The sequence below is a fragment of the Alligator sinensis genome, unplaced genomic scaffold (assembly GCF_000455745.1).
Source record: "Alligator sinensis unplaced genomic scaffold, ASM45574v1 scaffold196_3, whole genome shotgun sequence".
NCBI classification, from domain to species: domain Eukaryota; kingdom Metazoa; phylum Chordata; order Crocodylia; family Alligatoridae; genus Alligator; species Alligator sinensis.
This window is the reverse complement of record NW_005842264.1, coordinates 1,524,703-1,541,320: the sequence shown is the minus strand read 5'-3', so window position 1 is coordinate 1,541,320 and position 16,618 is coordinate 1,524,703. Positions and strand designations below refer to the sequence as shown.

At 42.1% G+C, this 16,618-nt stretch overlaps 1 protein-coding gene across 2 annotated transcripts; it reads right to left on the bottom strand.

The window, feature by feature from the left end:
* Positions 1-1,214: 1,214 nt before the first annotated feature.
* PDK4 (pyruvate dehydrogenase kinase 4) lies at positions 1,215-16,287 on the bottom strand. Of its 2 annotated transcripts, XM_006027736.2 has the most exons (11): positions 16,080-16,285; positions 15,292-15,433; positions 12,940-13,011; positions 11,856-12,040; positions 10,890-10,979; positions 10,201-10,278; positions 9,413-9,489; positions 7,721-7,819; positions 6,536-6,646; positions 5,735-5,848; positions 1,215-4,176 (listed from the first exon to the last, which is right to left on the bottom strand). In XM_006027736.2, exons 1-11 carry the CDS (start codon positions 16,276-16,278, stop codon positions 4,033-4,035), a joined length of 1,311 nt encoding a protein of 436 aa, XP_006027798.2. In that variant the 5' UTR covers positions 16,279-16,285; the 3' UTR covers positions 1,215-4,032. The 2 variants fall into 2 exon arrangements, with proteins under 2 accessions (XP_006027798.2, XP_025064806.1); XM_025209021.1 differs by lacking the exon at positions 5,735-5,848 and having other exon boundaries at positions 16,080-16,287.
* Between the last annotated feature and the right edge of the window lie 331 nt (positions 16,288-16,618).

The following is a 16,618-nucleotide window of genomic DNA, read 5'->3' as shown; positions in this document are numbered from 1 at the left end:
TGCACTTTTTCTAGTCAGCGGTCATAAGTTTTGGGTTTAAAAAACAAACAAACAACAAAATAAATGAAAAAAAAAAAAGCCACATGGGTATATAATAATACAGAAATCTTGTTTTACTAGTAATGTGGACAATTGTTAGTGGCTAGTATCAAGGATAGTTAGTGAACAAAATTTTTTAACTTTTTTTACCGTAGTTCGTTCATTGGGTATCTTTTGATCTATGCTGTATTTTCAAATGGTTTCTAGGACCATCATTTTGTTGCACTAGTATAACAGCTGGCACAAGAGGCCAGCAAGTGTTACTTTAGAACAGTAGTATTATTCTTAACCACTACAACCACCAATAAAAATTAAGAAAAAAAAAAGAAAGTATTCTTATGTTATGTAAAGAGTTGTTATACTTACTATTGTAATAGTCTTGTACTAAGTAGATAGTGAGGCATCTAAAAGAGGGTTTGGCATTAAACATGTGGTTCATGCTATGAAATCCTCTGGGAAACCCCACAATCCAGTTTCAGCAGGTACCTGGAAATGCTGCAGTAAAAGCTTACTAACTTTCAAGCATCTCATGAAGTAAACTGATGCTAATGAAGGCTTAGACTATATCAGAGATGCACAGCATAAAGGTGCAAATCTACCTTGCTGTCCCTCTGATCTCAGACTAACATAGCTAACTACCTCTCTCCTTCTTTAAGGCCAGTATTGTTATCACAGATATTTCAGGGAGCTCTCTCCCTTATCATCCTCAACTGTGCTGATCTTATCAATGATCATTTATTAGTTGTTTTAATTATATCTTATTCCCTCAAGCTTAAGAGCAAGTAGTCACTTGCATCTTATTCAGGTGATTTAAGCCAGTGTTTAGGTTAGGCTGCAATAAAGATAAATAGTTTAAAAACTGGCAAGTGTTTAAATGGCAAATTGCAGAAAGCTGTGGGCTACAAATATCTGTGATAAGTACTGAAATTAAAGACACTTGGGCTGCTTTTCCAAGTTTAACCCTTCAAGCCAGTTTTCCTGAAGAATGTTTTTATAGCTATAATCTAGTTCAACATATATTTGTTTTTCAAAGAATGACAAATAGCCCGTGGGCTATGATCTGATGCAAACTAGCTCTGTTGAGCCATTTCTGACAGATGTGGATTCTGCAGCTGAAGATCCACATGCATAGAGAGCACCCATCAAAACAGTGAAATGAAGGGGAGACCAATCAATAACTGTTTAAGAGATTTATTGTAAAATTATAATACAATCTTACATACAGTAAAAGGTTTAAAATGTCCTAAAAAAAAAAAAAAATCTCACACAGTTCAAGGACAGCAGAGTACTGCATTGTTTAAGTGGAAAGTAATGTAGTCCGCAAGTAGACAGACTCATATAGGCTTCTGACATGGTATGCATATTGAAAACATGGCATTATGAACGTGTTAATATACAAATAAAAACTCGATATCAAAAACAAACAAAAAAATATTCATTTTGCATTAGAATGTTGCATAGACTGTCAAGTGGACCTCACCCTTTAAATTTTGTAAATAGACTGCAAGGTGATGCTGTTAAGAAGTAGTATTATTATACCAAAAATCACAAGGAGCTTAAAGAAAAAGAAAAAAGATGCCCAGTCTCTGCCTGGAGGAGCTGTGGTTATATATTAAAGACATACTTACATATCATGAGATCATAGCTCATGCTCAGGCATTAAAATGATAGGTGACAAGGGGAGAGAAAGGTATAATGCATTTACTTAAAACCAGGCTGCATTTTAGTTACATTTCATGACTTCATGTCACCTACACTATCTACAAGTTATCCAAGCACTTCCTGGCATGGAAAGAAACATTCTTCCCTACATAGTCTAGATAACGTTTGATTCTACTGCTGACCACAGCAATAGAAGTTAATACAAGTTTGGTTGGGGGTTTTTTTGTCAGTCCATTGTATCTTCAAGTTTATTTATTGTGTTTAGGTGCTGCAGTGGTTTCAGCACTCTGGTCACCTTTAGTTATCTCCATGCATAGATTAGGATTGCTAAAGTTATTCACTTTACTAAGTCATTATGCTCAGGTGATCAACTAAAACCCGAGTTGGTTCAGTGTCTTCTATATATTAAAAAAGATGCAGGATGTATTAGAAATCACTTTTAGTTCCCTGAGGGTCCAGCTGAGAAGACTCAGACTCAATAGGGCTACAAAATATTGGACATCTGGTAGAGGAGAAAGCTTTCTAGTAAAATTGCTGAAGAATTTTTTGGACTAGTTACATTAATACAATAATTTGTTAGATTATACTGACAGCAACCATTAAAACTGATACACTGCTGAGACAGTAAAAGAGCTCTGGTCTTATATTGACATAATTAAATTAAAATTTCTGTCCACAGCAAGAGTGTTTACTGGCTTCCTCTGTCTAGCCAAGGTGAGCTGGCATTACAAAGTCATCATACAGTCATCTTAGCGCAGTGCTGGACTTTAGAAACACTGACTGAATTTATAACTGAGCCAAGAAGATCACACGAGTTTATTTAAAACAAACAAACAAACAAACAAACAAACAAAGTAGTTAAAGGGCAAATGCGGTCTCATTATAAGTTCTGACTTAATCAGACCGGTAATTTCACTTAATATTAAGCTTAACAAGGACTCAGCAGTCTTACCTCATTTATGATAACTGGAAGATAGGGAGAGGGGAAAAAAAAAAAAACGCTGATCGGGAGTGGAATATTTTCCCCAAGTCATTTGTCCCCTGGACATTTCCTTCTGTACTATACAGAAGTTACTTTAAAATAGCTTGTGCTGTTCATGTTTTGAAACTATTCCATTCCTAAACTTTCTGCATTTAGAGAGAAGATTTCTTCGAGTTATTAGTTCACAGTCTCCTTTTTGCTAACAACTCAGTTTCCAAATGTTCAGTGCAGCTTTTGTATAGTGGTTTTATACTTCAAGTTTAAGCTCAAGTGTGTTCGATACAAATTCCAGAAGACACATTTAGCAGGTAGGTATTTACATATGAACAAGCTTCAAACATGTTCCACAACCTACAGCCGGTGGTTTTGTTTATAGAGCTACTAAACTTTGTAGCTGTATTGAAGAGAGAACTACCCACAACCACTCTAACATACCGCTTCTTATCATGTTGGGCTTATAAAAACAACCCCCTTTCCTCCCCAAAACAAAAGTCATTAGGAGCAACAACACAAGCATATCTACTTGACTTTGAAAATCCCTGCCTGCTTATTCAATACAGCTCTCCTGCTGCTACAGATGTGGACTACACATTTCATTATGGCTGTTATAGCCAAGTGCCATTCTATTTGTCCCTTAAAAACATTCTGGCAATTGCTGTAGTTACCTTATGGACAAGTCACTGATCTTTCCAGAAAGAGCAAATACAAAGGAATAGCCTCATTTTGTATCCCAAAAGATATCAGAATTAAAGTTACATTATCTCATCACTGAGACCTTTCCTATATTGCAAAAACAAAACTTGTTCCCCACCTCAGTGCCAACTGAACTGCATCTTAAGGTTTCCATCCTGCTGCAACCCTACCACACTTAAATCAGGCCTTCTTTTGGTCATGAACACAGGTATACAGTACATGCATATGCACCACAGTACAGAGTTTCATAATAAGGTGAAGCTCTGGTATCTATTTAAATGGAAAGCAATAGCATTACTGTCAATTGTCAGTATTTAGACTTCAAGGATTGAACAGGTTCAAGAACTGCATACCTCTTATTACAAGTCATTGATTCACATAACATTGTAAATTTCTTCTTGCATGCTTCTTTCTGTAAGGACTACAGGCAAAGATGCACATGGCTTTCCTTATGTATAGCTTATACTGGAGTGCACTACAGTTTTTAGTAGTCATGTCACAGTCCTCCTGTGCAGGGTGAGCTTCCCTCCTCTTCTGTTCAGGATCTGTCGGAAGGCCTGTCTGTATGAAGGCACTTTAGACTAATGCTTTCAAGCACTAGTCTTAATTGAAAAGCCAGCTTGATCCCTTTTTAGTACCTTTGACATGCACTTCATTCAAATAGCTATGCTTTGCTTTGCTAGGTTTTTTGGTTCTTTGCTGGGGACACACCAGTCATCTGCCTCTGAAGTTGCTTGATAATGCTTATAAGCAGACTTGTTGAATACTGGGAGTTTTTCTATTGAATCTGTTGAGAGGGCCTGAAAAAAAAAAACAAACCAAAAACCACACACACACACACACACACACACACACAGAGCACAAGAATTACTTTACTGGACAAGGGATAAAAAGGTGGTAGCCATGTTGGTTTAAAAGTACAAGCAGCCAGTGTGGTAGAGGAAATATATAATAAAAGATATTGCCTCTACTACACTGAATGTATTGAGCAATGTCTTTTAAATCACTCCTCCAGGACAATAATGGTTCTCAGTATATTATGGAAAAGGAATAACAGGCACCTTGAGCATGTATTGCATACAAGTATTAAGGTTCAAGTCCTGAGCCACTGAAACAGTGATATAAGAAACCCACCCACTTTGTTGCTATTCATCTCTGTAAATGGTTTTCTAGTTCATCTGTGAAAAGCCATATATGTGATGAGGTTTTATAGGCCTTGAACCTTTTTGTAGCCAGGTTGTCTACTGCAAGATAGAATTTATTTGATAATCTCAAATCAAGAAGCCTTTTGCAATAAATTTTTTTAGACTCTCTCCCTTCCCACATTTGCAAATACAATAATTTGTACTAGGAAAGATGTTTACTCAAGTGGACAATATTTTTTCAAGTGGAACACTTCTGCACTATACCATTTCCTATATTGCATCAAAAGACAATCTATAACTTTATTTTTAGTTAATCTAAAGATTCAAAAGAAGTTCTTTTTAGAGGAAGACAGATTACCAGCTTTACAGTATTTTAGGATTACTTTTAGCCTATAGAAGCCTACAGAAACAGAAGTCTTGCTGCTGGCCATGACAGTGGTGAAAATGAAGATCTGCTGCTCAAGTAAATTATGAGGGTGTTAAAAAAAATTAACAGCAGGGAACACTGATGACAGAACTGTTGAATGCACCCATTGTTCATGGCTGTAGAAAAGTGTTGTGGTCCAGTAAGTTACCACTGCACACAAAATAGTTTTATTCTGAAAACAGAGTTGCTTTTTGAAACACCCTTGTAGATGCTTTATGTCTACCCAAACTTCTGGAACAAGAGTGCTAGCTAACTCTTACTACTATTCCATAACTATAAAAACTTGTCCTAAATTTTAGTTGAAAAATACTTCAGAAACACCAACGAGCAAATTAGTTAAGTCCAGTTACATTTTTATCAACTGAAGGCCAAATCAGTCCTCAGGTTATGGAGATGCATGACAATGCAATCCTGTGTGGATAAGCTAAATGAGATGTGAACATGCTACTCTGCATACCAGAATCTATGTCATGTGAAGTAGTACTGTGCAGATATATTTGCAGGCTAGCTCTGCACACACTTGTTCTGGAACCGGAAGCACCATAGCTGTGTTAAGTGCTAGGTTGCATCCAGGTTAATGAACTCTGCTGAGAAGCACAGCACTGCATTCAGGCTAAACAGTCATACTGCTTCTTGAGCCAATGTGTGCAGAGCTAGCCCAAGTATTTCTACACAGCGTTGTATAGCACCCTAATCACTTCAGAACCATACTCTGACTACATAAACTTATCCCACTGAATTATTGTCATCAACAGAATTACTTTTTCTAACAAAACAAATGCATACCTTCAGGTAGATAACAGCATCTATTCCATAACCCGATATGGAGTACAGATTCAAGTTTCCTTGGAAGTATTTAGCATACAACCGAGAAATTGGTAAGCCATACCCAAAGCCAGCCTAGAAATACAAGGTACAGTAGAGTCAAAATTTCCTTTTCCACTAAGTCTGAGCATCCTTCCAGTATCAGAGCTCAATACAACTAAGAAAGAAATCTCTTGTAAAATATCTGAATGCTATAGAAACCTGCATTAACCCATGTCATCTAGCACCTATGCAAGCAAGTCTGTGAGTGGGAGATTATACATAAAAAGTGAAAGTGTTTAAACTAATTAACTTATTTTCTAGATCAGTCTTCTTCCTGCCAGCATTTTGCAGAGTGCTAGTGAGATAAGCTTAGAATTTCTCTGTTTGCCATCTTAGTTTGGGAGTTTCATGCTTAAGGACTGTACCATGTAGCTAGTGCAAAAAAAGGGTGAAGCAAATTGAGGTTCTTCTTAAAATTTAGGTAAAACCCTTTAACTAACATGCAAGGAAAAAGCAAATCTTTTCATCCAAAACAGTATTAAGTTTTAAAAAAACAAAAACCTCCCTGAAGTGAAGAGGGAATACTGCGTTAAAAAGGTAAGTTAGGAAGTACTGCAGCCTGTTACTGTTTCTTCTCCGAGCAAGTGGGAATTTTCCAAGTTCAGTTGATATCTGGATACCTTGCAAAGGTCTTACATTGTGTAAAATAGATGTGTGCAATTTAAACTTAATACATAAGTTGTTATAATGCATGCTGTGAGGGACTCTATGATATCTTACCAGAGGAGCACTATGAGAATCATCCATCACTGGCCTTGGTGCTGTAGAATACATGTAGCTAAACAGGCGCTCAACTTGCCTCACGGGAACACCGCCCCCTCTGTCAGAGATCTGATTTAAACAGAAAGAAAGGCTGAGTACTTAGATTACTAGGCCTGTGCGTAGTGGCTAGCATTTGCTTCGGATTCAGATTCGGCCAATTTGGGGGACAGTGATTTGAATCACTGTCCCGAATCAATTTGGCTGCTGTTGAAAAATTGTCCAAGTCAAACATGCCTGATTTACCCCCCACCCCCCGCCATGGCTGCCCTGCCCACCCTTGGGTTCTTTAAAAAAAGCCTGGTGCTCACCAGCTGCCACCAGGTGATGGGGGATGGGGAAAGAGGCAAATCCCCGCTGCCCCGTGCTGCATGGGGGGGCTCTGCTATGAGCCCCCAGAAACCCTGACAGCCCCGCACTCACCAGCTGCTGCAGCAGCAGTCTTTAAAAAAAAAAAGAGCCAGGAGCTGGGGCAGCTATTGATGGGGCGGGGAGAGCGAGCAGATGGAGGCTTGTGGCAGAGCCCCAAGCAGCGCAAGACAGTAGTGGGCAGCAGGGATTAACCCCCCTGCCTGGCAGGAGCGAGTGAGCGCGGGCTTTTTCCCCCTCTCTTCCCGAAAGAAGCGTCAGCTGGGGCTGGGCAGGGGTGGGTGCCTGGGGTCTCCCCCACAATCCCCTCCTTCAGCCCCCACCCGTTATCTACTGGCATGGAGTCTGGGTCCAGCTCCCTGCGGCAGCGAGCAGGGACTGCCCATATCTCCCAAGTGATTTGGACCTTTTTCTTGGTCTCCTGATTTGAATTCAGATTTGGAGATTTGGCTGCTGAATCAAATCAGTACCCGAAGATTCGCACAGCCCTATAGAGTACTGCTTCAACATTAGCAACTATTATACTACAAAGCTTTAGCAGTAATATAATTAATATTAAGTCAGGATTTTGTTTTTCTGATAAATAACCTCCATCCTGAGTAAGTATCTACTGAAGCCTCTCTGGTAAATAGTAACCTTGGTCTATAGTTTAACCACACCTCCCCCCCCCCCAAAAAAAACAACAACAAAAACTCCAACCCAAATTTTTCTATTATAATGTTTGCCATGTTTTCAATTCTTATTTCACATATGAGCCGTTATAATCAACCAGATTACCTTTATTGTTAGGTCTTCATTTCCCAGAACAACTGTTACTTCAACTGGAGAAAGTGAGGACCAGTTTTCTTGATACTCAATTGTTGCTCTCATTGCGTTCTATAAGAAAATTAAAAAGTTAAATCAGAAGACTTCATTTTAACTGTCACTACAGAAGTATAAGGAAAATTATATTTAGAGGTGCATCAATATATCAGTTCATACTGAATCAGCACTGATAAAAGGAAAATTGACATTGTTGGCAATCGCCTTTTTGTTGTTGTTGTTGGTGTAGCCGATAATGTCACTTATAAAATAGTACGTGCATGCGTGAAGCCACAGCATGCATATGGCTAGGAACGTAACACAGCAGCTTGGTAAGCAGCATCTGGCTGGTAAGTCTGTGGGGGGCAAGGGGTGCAGATTGAGGCCCCCACAGTGAGAGAGTGGGGCAGAGGCAGGCACTCTACACACACTTGGGGCACTGCCCAGCTGGGGCAAGACAGGATGTGGTATGGAGATGCAGGCAGTTCATTTGTTAGGGGGCTGGAGAAAAAAAGAGGTACAGCTCCCCACCATTGCATGCACCCCCAGGAGAGGGGCATGGAGGGGCATGTTCCCCCTGGATTTGTGTGGGATGAGGGTGGGCTGCCCCAGCCTCTTCCCAGTGCACAGGCTGGGACAGGCGGTGGCAGTAGCCCCCTCCCCCAGTGCCACTGCTGCCCACCCAAGCACAGCTCCAACCCAGCCTCCCCCACCGGGAAGAGGCTGGTACAGTATCCTGCCTTCATCCCACACAAATCCAGGGGGAACATGCCCCCCCTGCCTCCCCTGGGGGTGTGTGCAGTGGCAGAGAGCTGTACCCTCTCCTCATGCCCCTTGGACAAGCCACCTATGGCTCCATACCTTGCCCCACCCAGTCAGTGCCTGTCCCTGCTCCACTCCCTCACCCACCATGGGAGCCTCAGTCTCAGTCTGCCCCCTGCCACCCATGCCCCTTACTCCCCTCTCCCCACAGACTTACTGGCTGGACACTGCTCTCCAAGTTGCTGGGCTGCATATCAGCATCAGCTGATATGGTTGGTTAATAATCAGCCATTGGTATCAGCCACAAAAGGTCTTTACTGGTGCACTCATTATATTGAAGTTTCTCAAGACACTTATGCCTAGCACAGGGACTTGATAGGAAAGACTAATCAATCTGCCATATACCATCAGTACCTAGCTTTGGTAATTTATTGTAAAAGAAACTAAAGAAAACTTACACTTCATTTCAAGCTATTTCTATGTATATCTTCATCTGGGACTGAAGAAATTGGAAGGAATACCCAATATACATTTATAATAACTAAGCTATACCTCCGCCTGATGAGAAGCTCAAACATTATAACTTTAAAGAGTAGATTTATTTTTAGACGCTAGAACAGCCGTGTCCCAGCAAATGGCTTGAGAGAAAGAAGCCATTTCAGCCAATTCACCAAATTCTGCAACCTTACGTTGCTGCCTCATCTTCTTTTCTTGCAGGACCATACATACGCCACATTCCACAGTGTTCTGCTTCACATTTGACAGAGGGGAGAGCCCTACCAACTAGGACATAGACTAAGCAAAATTTTAATTTCTTCAGTTTTGGTTATACAAGTGAAATACATGAGTTCTTGCTCAGGAGATTGTGGGAGGGAAGTACTCTTATCTAACCATAGCCATACATACCTTAAATAGCTCAAACAACATATGGAAAAGGTGAGAAGGAACATACACTATGTGAATGGCTTGTCCCGGCACTTTTCCTAAGAGGAAAACAAGGATGTTTTTAAAAAGAGGAAGAAGAACTGTTGGTTTTGTTTTCTCAAGTTCTACTACGAGCAAATAATAATGTCATGTTACAGAAAAGATGATAAATGTCGTGCCTTTTTTTAAATATAAAGAAAAGGAAATGAACAAACTCTGTTGGTCAAATACTTAGGGTAAGTGCCATTTTATGAACAGGTTATTTTTAAGCAACTTCAAATTATTCAGCTTTCCTATAGTTTTGTCAAGTCTTAAACACATTTTATGCATAAAGGAAGTGAACCACCCAGGATGCAAAACATGTATAGATAGTAGGCATTTCAGCTGTTCCTGGATTTAGCAATGTGTCACCACTATGTGCAAAGAAAGTTCTTCCTTAGTAACAAATCTACACTTGCTTTTTAAATAAATACAGAGCAGTGAAGCTGGTTGTTCTGTTCAGTATTTGCAAGAACCATACCTCATTAAAGTTAGCATTCTTCCTCATGAAACTGAGGTATCTGGATTTAAACCAATGAGGTAGAAAGAAGAGCATGCATTTGAGTCAGCAGATATATTAGCTTAAAAAAAGATATGTACCAGCCAGACAGGACTGACAAATAATCTAGAAGAGGAACAGAGGGAGATCCTTTCTTTAAAGAGGAATTAGAAGCAATTTGGCTATTGATATGGGACATTAGTCTGCAAATAAAATATTAAAAACACCTTACCATTCACTTGAGTCAGCTTCAGTTCTGGTGAAGTTGAGTAATACTGTTCACAGAGCATCCGGGAGCTTTCAAAAGCATCTACATTTTTTTAAAATAAAATTTTACAAGTGTAAGTATACATAGAAGAAACAAAAAGTTACATAACATAGCCATTTCTTATTTTGGGCCTCACATAATACCTGACTATGCTGACATTTGCTGTGTTGCAATGTGTAAACATAAATTCTCAAATTTCAAGTGGTAAGAATGCTGGCAGTTATTACAGAATTAGGACGTTGGCAGTTAAACTGTATATGGAAATTCAGTACCCTCACTAGGATTTATCATAAAAGTGAATGCGTTATAAAACGGTTGTCTAGAGAGTGCAAGATAGCACCTGAGGCAGAGCTGAAGTCACCAATAACTTCATCACTCCTGTCCAATATATCACATAAAAATACTTGTTCAAATAGGTCTTATGTTATTACCATATCTTAGTACTAGCTAAGATTTGTTGCTCTTTTTCCATCCTCTTTAAAGCCAAGAAATCAAAACGTGTAAGTAGGTCAGACATTTATGTCAGCAGTTAACAGAGAAGTCACTTCTGGCATGGTTGATAAACCAATCTTGGCTGCCTGTCAAACCACTTGCAAACAAGAATATCTGTTGGCCATGAATCGAAACTTTAAGAGATTTAAAAATCTACATACCATGAACTACTGCCACCACATCACAGCAAGGATCAATGCTTCCAATTTGCTGGGGATGCATCAAGTTGGCATTACCATCAAAAAGAAGTGCTGTTTTAAAATAAAATTCATGTTACATCTCACTTCAGGTTGCTAAATTTAATTATGAAAGAGTCAGTTCATTCAAATCAATCCAGGCCAAGAGGATGTTCCTTTTAATGCTTACAACGTGTACTGGGCTCAAAAAGATTCAAAGGTTGTTGAGTTTGTTTGTTTTTTTAAACCATCCTCAAAAGAAACTGTTTAAACTTGAAAGTGTCAAGAACAGAGGCTGCTTGCAGACGTATAAAACAAATAAATCCATGCTTTACCAGAAGCAGCAGTACATTATTTCAGCCTGGCTCTGCAGTGTCTGTAAGGATCGGGAGCTTCAGTGGGGGGCTTTTTAGCGCTTTTACTTAAAGCCGATTCAATCAGCTATTAGATAAAAGTGCCAAAAAAGCCCCACTAAGGTACCTGATCTTTACAGACACTGCAGAGGCAGGCTGAAGTATTGCACTGCCTCTTCAGGGAATGTGTGAGGCTTGGCACAGTAACATGCTGAGTTTAAAGTAAAGCGCCATTTGTTTTATTTTATTTTTTAGACATCTGCAAGCAGCCAGTATGGGTTTGATCTGGAGAACTCCCACTTATTGAAAAAACAAACAACACTTAACTTAATTTTGTTTGCTAGTACATCAACATCTAAAAGTATTTTTGTAGGCATGGATTTTATCACTAGATGTCCACAAAAACCGTTCCTTAATTTAGAGTTATTACTGAGTCAAGACAACAACAGGTGGTTGTTGCTGTCATCACTCATTCTTGTCATTACCAAGTGACAACCAAAGTCATTTTAATATTTATTCTGACTCATTAATATGAGTCTCTAATGTGTTCTAGAAAGGCTTACAAAAGATGTCTCAAGAAAAGGGATCTTCAACTTACCATGCTGATTTATTAGCATCCGGAAGGAAATACGGTTCATGTAAAATCTATCCAAGAAGTATTGAATGTTTTGATTCATGACTGGGTCCACTTTAAAGGTGTCTTTGTATTCAATTATTCCTTGTGCCATTGTAGGGACAACATTGTGGTGTCGGTTTCGGACTGTAACGAGTGAATCTATAAAGCTAGATCAATAAAAAAAAAATATTTTCAGAAAACTGAGACTGACCACACAGAAATTTAAAACAAAACGAAACAAAGAGAAAACGCCTCTCAACAAAACTTATAGATTCATAGATGTTAGGGTCGGAAGGGACCTCAATAGATCATCGAGTCCGACCCCCTGCATAAGCAGGAAATAGTGTTAGGTCTAGATGACCCCAGCTAGATACTCATCTAACCTCCTCTTGAAGACCCCCAGGGTAGGGGAGAGCACCACCTCCCTTGGGAGCCCGTTCCAGACCCTGGCCACTCTAACTGTGAAGAAGTTCTTCCTAATGTCTAGTCTAAATCTGCTCTCTGCTAGCTTGTGTTCATTATTTCTTGTAACCCCCGGGGGCGCCTTGGTGAATAAATACTCACCAATTCCCTTCTGTGCCCCCGTGATGAACTTATAGGCAGCCACAAGGTCACCTCTCAACCTTCTCTTGCGGAGGCTGAAAAGGTCCAGTTCCTCTAGTCTCTCCTCGTAGGGCTTGGTCTGTAGGCCCTTAACCATACGAGTGGCCCTTCTCTGGACCCTCTCCAGGTTATCCGCATCCTTCTTGAAGTGTGGCACCCAGAACTGCACGCAGTACTCCAACTAAACTTAAGTTTACTAAAAGCATTTTTTGCTAAAAATATATCTTTTCTTGCCAAATGAGATTTGCAATGGAACTGCTGCCTTTAAAGCTTTAGTTCTATTGGGAAATACTACACAATATAGAAAGTTCTAATGAAAACAAAGGGTCAGTCCTTGGTCACTTAATGATTCTGGTAACCTGATATTTGTCATTTCAGGCTCACTACATTGTGATAAGAGGGAAAGCAAAATTAAGAAGTTGATTTAAAAAAAAAAAAAAAAAAAAAAAAAAGAGACACTTACTCAGATAAAACCCTGTGATCATCTGGACTTTTTTGATGGAACTCAACTAGATCCATTAGACTCTGCATATACCTAAAAAGAGACATCACAAGAAATACAGGCTGCTTACTTAATTGCTATCAATCCAGAAGTAGCAGAGAAAGTCATCCTTGAAATTACTACTTAACAAGTGAATAAGTTGTCATAGCTCCAAAGAGCCACCCAAAGTGACTTGATTTGATTCCAGTCATCACTGTCAAATGACTTGATCCAATTAGGTGCCCAATGGGTAAGTGCCGTAATGCCCAATTTTAGCTGCCTGGACCTAGACTTGAATCCCAAATCTGTATTAGGCACCCAGGCTCCCTAGAGAGGATATGGGGAAAGTTAGATGCCTCTGTGGGATCCAGAACAAAGAGTCATTTAGAGCTGGCCAAGAGGAAATACTGAGCACCTAGAGATGTTTGAAATCTGCACCCGTCTAGGGCTTAGGCACCTCCATCCACCTAGGGAACATCACCCAGAATCATCTTTTTGCAAGGCTCATTCTTATTTTAATGCACAGCAAGGCAATTCTGATTTTCCACCCCCCAATAACAGCAGAGATCACAGAAGTAGGAAGCAGGACACCTGGGTTCTACTCCAAATACTGTTTATGGAACACACAGATGGATGAAAATTGAACTTGGGTCTCACTTCTTGGGATACTAACCACCAGATGTTTTTTTATAGACAAGTGAAGATCCTTCATCTTGTTCCCGCAGAATCTGCTATCATTTTGCAAGGAAGCTGATCCTGTCAGTGTGTTAAACACACACTGAGAAAGCCTACTGGATTGAGTCTTCAGGGAATTTAGACGAGTGTTTAATCTCCGGGATGTTGGTCAGGATTAACTGTGCTAAACTCTGAGCTGCTCAACTCTGTCAAGATTGGGACAGATCTGGAAATAAGCAGCAATACATCTGCAGTTGGCTGGGGAACTCTAAAGATTACCTTAACCCTGGGCAATCACAAATCTGGATTTACACACCTAAATGGTGAAGTCCCTCTTTAGGCACCCAAGTCCTTTTTTAGATCCAGACAAAAGACTTTTTGTTTACTCTCATGTAAGCCACTCCTACAAACTCTAAACTGAATGTGAAAGTGCTCTGTCTGGCATATCCGTTATCAACAGCAATCAGTTACGTAGGCTAAATCCTTCTGGTGTAGGTGAGAAGGGACTAAGTTTATTTTATGACTACATCTTCTAACGTTTCCTTGACATACAATTTGTATTCCATGGAGTTAATCATGACAGATCTTTTTCGTTGGATCATAGGAAAGTAGAGAGGGAAGGGACCTCACAAGGTCATTTAGGGTGCCTGTACATAAGCATGGAGGCTTCTCTGACACTGTAGTTACAGCACATTGGAATAGACTCAATTAAAAATTGAGTCTGCTGGAGCGTACCAATTATTGTGCTCCAGTAGCATCTCATGTCTCTTGTATCAGCTTCCCCACACTTCAAAATGGGAGCAGGGGTGCTTGAACTAAAGCTCCAACAAGCTTTCATTCAAGCATCTCTGCCGCCATTTTGAAGTGTGGGGATGATGATAAAAGAGGCTCTGTGGTGCTTTAGAGTGGCTCTTGAAGCTGCTTTAATTAAAGACGACGTCCCCCTCCCCACCCCCCAGAGCACATGTAAAAGTGCCCTTATTTCGGTCACCTGCCCAAGGCAGGATCATTTGTGACCAGACCATCCCAAGCAAGAGTCTCTCAAAACTTGCTCTTGACGATTTCCAGGGATGGAGATTCCACAACCTTTCTAGTTAGTCTGATAGAAACTTCAACTGCTGTTCTTGTTACACAAGCCAACAAATCAAGCTAAAATCTGCCACACTGAATTCTGTGACATGTTGGCACCAGACTACCAGAGACCCAGAGACATTACGTTTCACTGTGGACTGCTACATTTTAGCGCTGTTCTTCTGTAGGGAATACAGAAGTATTTGGGATTTTATTTCTTCTGATGTGCAGCTAAATCTGCACATTCTACAATCTGTCAGTTGTAGAATGTGCAGATTCAGAATCTGTCTGTTGTAAACTTTTTTTTGTAAAAAAAACCCACACACACTTAGACAGCAACAAGTTTTGGCAACTTAACTATTTGGCTGAAGGGAACAGGACAACATCCTCTATGCCCTTGCAACACAGCGAGATTTACTGCAGCCATTCAAAGGCCCTTCCTGCCTACTTCCCAAAAGGTTTCAGTTACCTTGTGGTCTAGCCTAATTTTACTACTCTCGTCCCTTGGTCAAGAGACAGTGATAACTTGGAGTTGTCAGCTCCAGGGCACTCTGTCACGAGGACTTTGGCGGAATTCTAGATACTTACCAGCTCTTCACCAGGGTGACGGAGGGAGTGCTCTGCAACTGAACAGGAAGGAGGTCAATTTCTTTCAGGATATTTGCTAGCCGCACAGGAAGCTCCTGTCGCAGAAAGGCAAAAGAGGTTCTCTCACATCCATTCGCCGACCCTGCAAAGCAAACCCAGGGACGGACGTCAGCACACATGAGCCGGCTTCTCTCGGATCCAATTTCGGGACAGGGTCCTTTCACTTCTGCGATCACGGCAGTACGGGGTCCCCGAGGAGGCACTGCGGGGCTGGGTTGCCCCCGGGTGGATCTCTGGCCTCTACACATGGGTGGGCACCAGCCTCTTCCTGGTGGGGGAGGGCTGAGGTGGGCCAGACAGAAGACTGTGGGGGCTGCGTTATACAGAGGGGACATGGGCCCCATGGGCTGGGCATGTGCTAAGCCTCTGTGGATGGGAGCGGGGCAGGCTCAGCTGCAGGGCCCAGGGGGGAGGCAGAGGGTTTTGGATAGGGGCAGTGCTGGGAGGGGTGGCAATGGGGGGGGGGGGGGGGAGGAGTAAGGCAAATTTTGGGGTCGCTATAGCCCCTCAAGTGCCACCCCTGCCTCTACAGGTGGCCTACCTGGGTGCAGTGATACCTGAACCCTAGGCAGCCACATCCCGGCACCTTTATACCGTGGGAGCCAGACAGCCTGGGGCAGCGCCGGGGCTGTTCACCCCCGCCCCGGGGTGTCAGAGCACATCGCATGAGCTGTATTTTGCAAAGGTACCAAAGGCGAGGACAGCCTGGCCCCCACCCCGGCTCTTACCGAAGTCCAGGAACTGCTGCATGGAGAGCGGGGACGGCGAGAAGCGGGCGAAGCGCTCCACCTCCCGCCGCGCCGGGGGGCCGCTCGCCACCAGCGGGGCGGCTGTGCGCAGCGCTATGCGGGCCGCCTTCATCGCTCCGCTGGGCTGGGCTGGGCTGGGGAGCGAAGCAGCTGTGGAGAACGGGGCGCTCTGGCTCATTCCACTCACATGCGCTGCTATTTACTGCCCCGCAGCGGGGGCGGGGCCATGAAGCAAGCCCCGCCCCGGCCCCGCCCACTCGCTTCGCGGCGGCGGGGTGCCCAGGGAGCGGGCGTGGCCTCTGCGGGCTTCAACCTTCCCCCTGCCCTTGTTTACGCGCGGGCAATGTCACCCCCGCCGCGTGACGTTACCGCCCGGGGACCTCTTCCAGGAACCGAGGACTCCGCTCCTTATTGGCTGTTGGCCAGACTAGCCTTCCAAAGTGACTCAACCGCGTGGCCCGTCCCGGTCTGGCATCGCTCCCATTGGATCCCGGCACGGCTCGGCTCCGCCCCTTTTC